Genomic DNA, 10,295 nt, shown 5'->3' with positions numbered 1-10,295 from the left:
ATGCAAAAGATGATGCTTTGATTGGGTTTTGTGGAAGAGAAGGAGAGGATCATCAATGCTCTTCAAATGATGCCATCATCGTTGGAGATGGAGCACAAGGATATGAGACAATAGTAGATGCCTTCCAAAACCACGTGGTGGGACACTATGCAAGGCTCCTCATTGTCAACCCTCTTCATGAGAGTCTTCCAAGATTGGCTCTAGTTGTGCATTGCACATGCAACCGCTTTGATAGTGATTTCATCAGAACCCAATGGATGCTTGTGGAGCGGATGTGGAATGCAAAGTTCAAAGACGTGATAGGTCCAATAATTGGGCATGCATCAGATGGTGACAGTAGACGTCGAAAGCTCATGGTTGAAGACTACCTAGGAAAGAGAGATAGGCAATTTTTCATTGATTGGCCTGGATGGAAGTTGAAAGGAAGATTTGTGAGAGGAGATGTGTATGGTTTACATGATCAAGATTTTGTCCATTGTGGAAAGAAGCTTGTGAGTCCTCTTGACAGTCCTACCCGACAGCTTGCAATTGGGCGTGTGTGGATTACACTCAATCACGTTGCTATGGTCTACAACACTTTCTCTGTTGATCAGCACAGGTTGCGAGATGGGGACATACAACGAAATGATCGTCAAAACTGGGGGGCAGCCCAAAGGATTGTCTCTAGACAAGTGCAAAAATGTATGAGGGAAATGCGAAAGAAAGAGAGGAGCATGCAAGGGACCGAGGCATATTTGCAGGTTGTTGCTGACTACATAGACATATTCTTATCACCATATTTAGACTTGGGACAGCGTGTGGTGCTTGCAGCTAAAGTGGTCTTCTTCTTCAAGCTGTGGAGATTATGGCTACATCACTATCCTACATACAACCTAAGGGAAAACTTCATTAGCAAAGAGGCATACATAGACATTCAACTTTCTTGCCATTTTGTTGTTCTACTTATAAAGATGTTTCGGGAGTTCTATCCAAATTTCAAATGTCCTCTACATCTCACAGGATCTGATGCAGCGGAGATCTATTTCAGCAAGATTGGCGGTATGGTTGGGCAGGAAAGAGCGTTTGATTTTGGAGATCTTTTGCATTGTGTTGGTAGTTTGAATTAGGTTGCCATGCATGAGTATAGCTCAAATGGGGTGACTTTTTCAAGGGCCCATAAGAAACAAGAACACATTTGGAAGGACTTGAACAAGCATGAAGGTGTTTTGGAAGCAGATCTTGGGAACTACGAAAGTGTTTCCTGTGATACAAAGATGATAGATGCATTAAAAGAGGGATTGAAGCAGGCACAAACTTTATGTGAGACATTGGGCCTCAAACCTTGCACAAGTGAGGGTCTTAAATGGTGGAAAGAGCCTTGGTTAGATACAGAATCAATGTGGTCAAAGCTAGATACTGAAATGGGCGAGGCAGATGAGCATGATGACTTTGCGGAGCCATGTGGTGATGATAGCCCCATTGGCGACGAGAGCAATGAAGATGACGAGGTCATATCTTTGAGTGAGATTCGACATGAGATCGATGGGCTTCTTGATGAGGCAAGCAATGAAGCTGAGAAGAAGAGTATCTCACCGGTGGTAGAGGTTGATGGCAAGTTCATCTTCAAATCTACTTTGGTAAGCCAACTCAATGGAAACTCTACATTGTCAAAGGATAGGTTGACTTGGGTGAAGCAAGGAGTGTATTTCAGCCACAAGGAAAAAGAAGCGTCATCTAGTAATGGCAATTTTTTTGGAATAGGGTCTGATTGCGCAATTTATTTCCATGATGTGACACATGGAGAGGGACAAAAAAGGTCAAAGAGAATTGGAAAAGCTACAAATCTGAAGAAGATGGACACACTTCATAGCACTTGGTACCTTGGAAGAGTTCAAAAGATGAGAAAGAAGGTAGGTGGCAGGTATGTGGATTATAAGCGAGGTTTTGACTTGACGGACCGGCCTCAAGGGGTAGAAATTCAGCTTGGTTGGTATCAAAAGGTGAAAGGGTGTCGAAGATTTACTTATGACTTGACGGACTTGAACATGGTCGATATAGAGTCAGTTATTGCATTGGCACATTTAACATACAATACAGCAACTGATAAATATGAACTACATCAAAATGACTACAAGCTTTTTAATGATTTTGTAAATACTTCAGGTTAGTTTTTCATGTGATTCACGTAAGTGTTGAAGCATTTAATTGTATTTTTAAGTCATGTTATATCAGATTTTTGCATCATTTTTCTCATTTTCATTTTGATTGTAGGCAACAGGTCATCAAACACATAGGGAGGCAAGAAGCTAATTTGACATGGGCTGAATTTTGGTGGGGCTGAAGTTTTTTGGGTGCGGGCTGAAAGACTTAGCGACTCTGACTTGACATGTCTAAGCGTATATTCAAGGACAGTTTTTGTGAGAGAAAGTAAGTCTTAGTTATTGCTTTAATTCAAAAGAATAGAGGAACATCTTTAGCTCACGTATACAAAATTTCTCTTTTGATTGCTATCAGATTGTTTTGCAGATCCAATTCATTCCTAAGGCAATCCATTTTGGCAGCAGGCAATGGGACCTACAATAACGGCTAAAGAAAGAATCACAAACACTTATACATATTGTAGATTTTTGTTAAATGTCATGTATATCCCTTCTATAATGTGGGTAGCTTGAGTATAATATACATTTGAGCAGCTCTAGTCAACGACATTATATGAAGTTCAATGATATGCGTGTATGATGAGTAGGTGTTTAATCCAAGAATAGGTTACTAAAAAGCATGTGCATGTCTTTTATTGATTCCTTGTTAGACCAGTTCTTATGTGCATGCATATGTTTTTTTTGTGTTGCAGCTGTTGCCCAATTTTATTTTGACAGGCATGAGAGTTGTTGGTGTTGTCTGCTTCACAATTTGGATGTCAACCATACGTAAAATGTGTCATCTTGATTGTATGTCTGCTACGAAATTCCACACTAGCACGGTGTCACAGAGCAGGATGATTCAAAGTCGAATGCACTGTGGACTGTGGAGTATGATGATGCTGATAAATCTGTAGTCAAATTGCTTAGCTTCCCATCGACTCCCTACTCGCATTGGGTCTCCTTCCTTGCAGCCATATCCGACTCCTTCGAGCTCTCGTCACTCCCCGGCTTCCCGAGCACCTTCCCGGCCCCTTTGGGCACCCTCACGGCATTCACATAGAGGTATTGCTTCATCCCCCACAGGGTTTTACTTCAGTTTTTCAGTCTGCAGGTCTGAGAAAAGTTGGGGCAGCCACCATTGAAGCTTCATTGCTTCATATCTCTAGGTGGGCCTCTTAAGGGGCACTAAGGCTTGACTTGTGGCTTCATTGGCTCCCTATTGAGCCCCCCTTCACCCTCCCTTGTGCCACGTGGGCTGTAGGCCATCAAGGAGTAGCAGCGCAGATTGCGCCAGCCTTACAGGCTGTGACTTGGCTCCATTTGGCTTGGTTAAACACTTGCCAACAACCTCGGGACTTGGCATTGAACATTGAAGCTTTTTGCTTCAGGTTTGGGACTGTGTAAACAGTCTACAAACAGGCCAAAAATAGGGCAGCACTTATCTCTTGAAGTCTATGCTTACCGGGATTGATCACTTGATGCATATTGATGCCCGTATGATGTCTACATGTATGGAGATGCTATGTTAATGGTTTGCCATCATTTTGGCCCTGATTTAGGACTGAGAATACTCAGTTTTGAGCAGTGAATCACTGCTGACATACAGTGGGCTGAAGCTATTTTACTCATGTATGCTTATGCCTATGCTATTCGGGTTATGTCTTGGGTACATGCTTTGAGGTATTGACAATCGGGGATTGGAAAAGAGTTCGACATTGTTTCTTACTCATTGGTTGAGCTTTTGAGCTCGTACATACAGCTTTTGTGCCAGTGGGAGCATCTTTGGATGCTTGACAGACATTGAGCAGGCAAGTGTTATTTATCTGGGAGTGTTTCCGCGCTTTGGAGATACTTTGCTGAGCACTTCTAAGTGCTTGCAGGGAGTCATACACTTTATTTCTTGGTTCTATTTGCTGATATGGCTTCATCAGGAGAGAGCTCATCTTTGCTCCACATCCGGTCTGGACGGCAAGAAATTCATCTCTTCTTACCAGACGAAGGGCCTTTTTGAGTTTGTATAAGTGCCAGTGCTCCTTTTGAAATGGCTCTTCAGAACATCGGGGCCAGCAACCGTGATGATGCCTTCTACAGGTATAAAATGCCTAAGCTGATCACTAAGATTGAAGGCAGAGGAAATGGAATCAAGACCAATCTTGTGAACATGATCGATGTTGCAAAGGCCTTGGCTAGGGCTCTAGCCTACACTACTAAGTACTTTGGATGTGAACTTGGTGCACAGTCAAAATTTGATGAGAAAGCTGGCATTGCTATTGTGAATGGAGCACATGATACAGCAAAACTTGCAGGGCTTTTGGAAAATTTCATTAAGAAATATGACCAGTGTTATGGATGTGGGAACCCAGAGACAGAGATAGTCATCACAAAAAGTCAGTTTATAACGTTGAAGTGTGCTGCTTGTGGATTTGTATCTGATGTTGACATGAGAGACAAGCTGACTACCTTTATCCTGAAGAATCCTCCAAAGCAGAAGAAAAAAAATGACAAGAAAGGGATGAGGAGAGCTGAAAAAGAACGCCTGAAGGAAGGCGAGGCAGTGGATGAGGAGATGAACCGGTTCCACCCTAACTCTAACACATGAATAAAACTCGTGGGTTGTGGTGTGCCCATTATCCATTCTTCACACCCACACATTGTTGACTCTCGTCTCCTACTCTCCCGTGAACTCTCCACTCTCGACATCAGTATTCAATTCTTTGTTTCAATAAACTTGCATTCTTACTTTCTAGGAAGACCTTGATAATCTCACTAAGTCTGCATGCTGGCCTTCTTTCAAGGCATTTAGAAAGGACATGTTCTTAAGGATCTCCCTTGTTTTCTCTTGGAACGCACAATTTCAAAGATAAGGTCAAGGTGAGAATACATGACGGCATCCTTCTAGATGTAGTAGTATATGCAAGTTGACAAAGGCTTATCGATTATTCTTGTGATCACCTTTTTCAATAATTGTAAGGGGCGTGATATCTTTAAATTTAAATTTACTAGAGGGGGGAAAAATTCTATGAGCTAGAAATTTTAAAAGTACAGGAGGGTTATAATAATATATTGCAAAAGTAATAGGAGGTATGCATAAAATAGGGGAAATCAGGCTACAGAGGGGTTTTAAAATATGCCTTTGAACGCACGTGATACAAACTTTTTTGGAAGGTGGAGGCCCCGGGCTCCAAGCAAGCCAACTGAAGGTTGGCAAGGATGGCCCTGAATCTATAGATTCAGGGCCATCCTCTGCAGATTCAAGGCCATCCTAGCCAACCTTCGGCTGGCTTGCCTTGAGGGCCTTGATGCATGCCAAATTACATGTGTGGGGTCCTAGGCCCCTGAGGCCCCGCATCAAAATTTTCAAGAAGATTATTATTATTTTTTAAACGTGCCTTCTCAGCCTCATCATTCTGTTTCCTGTCTGATGCATCTAGGTCTGCGCCCCAGGGATCGCTCTATCACCATGTATAGGGTCCGAGAGGTCAATGCGTGGTCGAGGTCCAAAGAGCTCCTTCTACAGCCTCTCAAATTCTACATCTGAGATATCATACTCAAGAGAAGTTTCTGCAGCACTTCTTTGGATGTGGATGATTGCAGAGACATCATCCATGCTCGTGCCATCGTATCGGCCAATCTCAGTTACTTGTGGAGGGACATCCATAGTTTAAAAGTCAATGAAGTCTTCATCAACATCCCGGACAAGGTGGCAGTAGAGCTCTTCCTCCCTCAAATCCAAGACCTCAAGGACATCCTAGACGAGCAACTACTCAACACCATCTATAGTGATGGCACTCAATGATGCAAGTTTTGCATTCTCAGTAGGATGGGTTGCCTCCTCTTGGTGGATAGTCGACAAGTCCAAAGACAAGCTACGTGCCTCCTCTTCTTGCTTGTCTAGGACTATCTCCTCTGGCTCCTTCTCTTCATAGGTGAGAAGAGGCACCACTGGCTCCTCATCATTCTCCTCTTCAAAATCAAAGCATAATATATAAATAGCAAAGGCAATATCCCACTCTCGCTCGATGAGATCGATCGGGTTTGCCTCCACAAAAGTGAGGGGCAGAGAGGTAGATCGGAAGGGGGGGGGAACATGTGCAAGTGCTCTTTGCACAACCTTTCTATGGTTGTCACCACTCTTCATGGAGAAGAGGAACTCTAGGGGTATGCACCGAGCAGTGGAGTTAGGGATAAAAAATGTGATATCATCACATCCAGTGCAAAAAAATGCAAGCACTGAGCTATCGGGCTCTAGAGTCCTAAATATATTCTCTAGCTCAACACTTTGACAAAACCTACGGTAAATCTGGTCCCACATCTGACCGTATAACGGGTTTCACTCATCCACTGTGCGAACGCATCATGATGAGAAGCCATGGTGAAGGTGTACAGGGAGCAACAAGCAAGGTGGATAGAAAGTGAGAGATAGAGAATGCAATAGAAGTGAATGAAAATAACCCCTATTTATACTTATAAATATAAGTTTATATTTTATTTCATTAAAACTTTAATAAATCAATATATATTTTATTAAAATTTTAATGGAGTAATATTTATTTCACTAAAACTCATGAGGAGGTGATGGCACTCAATGAAGCTAGTGGTGGGTCAGGACTTTGGGTTTCGTAAGACTGGAATATGGATGCAATTTATACTTATGTTTATTATTGTACTTAAAATATCTATAAACTTATATTTATTTTAATACCTTATGTTTATACTTTAGTAAATAAAGGATACTTCAATAAAATATAATAAATAATAAATCATACTTGTATTTCTTGTTACATATTATTATTATTATATTTTATTATTTATAAAGTTACTTATATTATTATTTACACTTAAATATATACTTAAAGTTATATTTATTTTTATACTTATATCCATAGAATTAAAATTAATGACACTTTATTAAAATATAAGAAATCATAAATCATATTTATATTTCTAGGATAGTTAAATATATTATTATTTACACTTAAATATATATATATATATTATTATTTACACTTATATTTACAATTGTACTTACTTATACTTATCTTTATTTTCTTACATATTGATGGTTTGAAACACAATAGACTTAAAAAAACCACTATAATTTATGAAAATGAAATAAAATTGAATTTACAACACTTTTAGAGAAACAATTTTTAGTATTCACTTGAAAGAATAAGAATTACATGGACTCTACAATTTCAAGGATGTGTGGAGCAACACACTGCTTGCATGTTTTGCAATGTTAACTTCGACTCCCAACCTTCCTACCATCCAACTTAAAATAAAAATTACAAGGGGGATCATTGGACATGAGTTGGATTTCCTATCTCAAAAATTTAAGGGGCCAATGACTTTCTACATTAACGCTAAAAGGGTCATGACCCTCCCAAAGAATATTCACATGAGTGCTGAATGCGTGCCATCTCGCATGTCTTGGTCCAAGCTGAGCCACTCCCCTTGTAGAAGTCACCACCTCCTATACTTGAAGCAAATGCACAAAGTTTGTCTTGCAATGAAGGGTGGTTGCATGATCAGGGTGCCTAGTTTTGTCCACTCAGGCACCCCCATAAATAGTAAATAAATAGGCATTTGTTTACCTTTAGTGACTAATCTTTCCTACCTAATGAAAGAATTTCCTTTCAAGTTATTTTGTTGGAACATAACATGAAAGTCGGGAATATAGTTGCATAATCTGATTAAGCATTAGATAGCTAAAAGTTCTCATTTTCTTAGGTATAAAGTCAATGTGTATAACTTGTCCTAAATTTGGACTGATTCCAGAAAATGCTAATATCTTTTACATATAAACTCATATGAGATTCCCACTTTGGCTCTTAGATCTCACAGAATATAGATCTTAACTTGATTTTTTGAGAAAATTTTAAGCTATTTGTCTATTTTCTTTAAAGATTTCAAGGTCTTTAAAGTGTTATAATATATACCACTCTTTGTACCCACAATAACTACCAATTAAAATGCTCAATCTTGTAGATCAAAAGAATGGTAGGTAGTGAGAAATTAGTAGAATGTGGTGGTTAGTCAAAATTACAAATCCAATGGTTGGATTTTTATTGATCTCTTTTTGAAAATTCTTCTAGGCTATCAGAAGGCCTGTAAATATTAATAATCTAATTAGTAAAATTACATTTTTGATGAAAATCATCTAAAACCTATAGGGATTGGTTTCCTTGTAATGGTGCATCTATGGAAAAAAAATTGGATCACTCTAAGTATGGAAAGATTATTTTTTAATCATTTTATCTTTTTTTTAAAAATAAGTTTGATTAATTAGACTAATTTATATTAATTGGAGTCATATTGGTTTAATTTGAGTGCATGTGTATTTTCTCTATTAGTTTCTTGATTGCATTTGAAGTACCTTTCCCTCCAAATTTGCTCTCCAAGCATTGTCCCAGTCTAATGTAAACTGGACAAAACTGCACACCCTGATCTTACAACCACATCATAAAAAACAAACAACCAACATAAAAACATAAAATCAACAATCAACATTCAATAATAAAAAATCAGCAACTAGTGTCTTGCAATGAAGTACTTATGAATAAAAACCATCAACAATCAACAGACACAGTAATTCTGCAATCTTACCTAAAGGTAACATTTGACACATAGTAATTTTGCACTCAATGATAACATCATGGGTGAGTTCCCTTGAGATGCCATGACCCAGTAACTGAGTCATCCAATCCTTAGATGGGCACTTGCATTGATAAGTAATCTTAGTTTTCTTAACTACTTCATAGGATCCAAACAAATGTGCAAACAAACCAAATGGTACAAACCAACTTAGATGCATATCTCTAGAGCCTGTGGATGATTTCATGGCAGCATGAACATCAACATAAACATGTTGAATGAAAGCCTCTGTTATTGTACTCATACCATTTGTGCATCTCCTGAACTCTATGATTCTACCTTTCCATTGCTTGTTGGGGTCTGTGACATCTTTGAGCTTGACCTTGAAATTGCCATGAGTACTTGGTCGCATTAAAATCCAATCTAACTTACTGTACTGATCAGGGATCCAGTTGCCTTCATCATCTCTCTTGTTATTAAACACCTCCACTATGTGAATATTACTGATATTCCTCCTCCTTGAAGACATCTAAATTAATAAATCTAGATTGCATGATTAATAAATATATATGTTAGATTGTAATCAACAAATAAAGATTAAAACAACAAGAAATAAATAGCAACTTACTACTTTGATTTACACAACCTTGTTGCTCCTATGAAAATAAACATAAACACATCAAGATAAAACATTAACAAACCCTAAACCTATAATCATTACTCACATTAAGAGAAAACATAGACAAACCCTAAACCTATGATCATTACTATTGTATTTTATGCCACTTGAAATCATTACTATGCAGAAAAGATTGTAATAAATAAATAAAGATAAAAAAATAAGAAATAAATAGCAACTTACCGATCACAACCTTGTTGCTCCTGAAAATAAACATCAACATATAAACAGAAAACATAAACAAATCTAAACCTATGATCGTTAATGTGGTATTTTATGCCACTTCAAATCAATACTGTGCAAAGAAGATTGAAAGCAACAAATAAAGACAACAAGAAATAAACAGCAACTTACTGCTTTGATTTAAACAACCTTTTACTCACAACCTTGCTCCTGAGAAACTAAATAGCAACACATCAAGACAAAACATAAACAAATCTTAAATCTATGATTATTACTCACATCCAGACAAAACATAGACAAACCCTAAACATATGATAATTACTCAATCACAAGAATTTGAAGCTGCTTCACATCAAGATAGCTATTTGTGGTGTAGAGACGAGAAAGTTCATGTGAGAAAATGGGCATAATTCACTGACGTTTTGTCCAAATGAGATGAAATTTTAGGAGGAGAGAGCTATGGTGTAGAACAACATGACTGTAAATTTTCGTGAAGAAAGAACTAGAGTTGCAGAAGATATGGCGAAATTGAATTCCACCAAAAAAAGAGGGAAAATGAAAAGGAATGAAAAAGGAGGGAAAGTAAAAAGCCAAACATAAAAAATGGGAAAAAATAAAATTTTATTTTCAGGAGGGAAAGTAGAAAGCTAAACATAAAAAATGGAAAAAAAATAAAATTTGGTTTTCAAACTTCCATGTGCTGACCACAAGGTACATCT

At 38.3% G+C, this 10,295-nt stretch overlaps 1 protein-coding gene and 1 pseudogene across 1 annotated transcript; both read left to right on the top strand.

The window, feature by feature from the left end:
* The first annotated feature begins 318 nt into the window (after positions 1-318).
* Positions 319-2,738, top strand: LOC147640646 (uncharacterized; annotated as a pseudogene).
* Positions 2,739-4,087: 1,349 nt separating this feature from the next.
* Positions 4,088-4,719, top strand: LOC147640645 (putative eukaryotic translation initiation factor 5-2). The gene has a single exon (XM_086810810.1). The coding sequence runs from the start codon at positions 4,162-4,164 to the stop codon at positions 4,717-4,719; it is 558 nt and encodes a 185-aa protein (XP_086666936.1). The 5' UTR covers positions 4,088-4,161.
* Positions 4,720-10,295: the final 5,576 nt, after the last annotated feature.

This window comes from Cibotium barometz, chromosome 2 (genome assembly GCF_041138505.1).
Source record: "Cibotium barometz isolate CiBa-2024 chromosome 2, ASM4113850v1, whole genome shotgun sequence".
Lineage (NCBI taxonomy): Eukaryota > Viridiplantae > Streptophyta > Polypodiopsida > Cyatheales > Cibotiaceae > Cibotium > Cibotium barometz.
The sequence above is the reverse complement of the archived record's forward strand: the minus strand, read 5'-3'. Positions and strand labels throughout refer to the sequence as shown.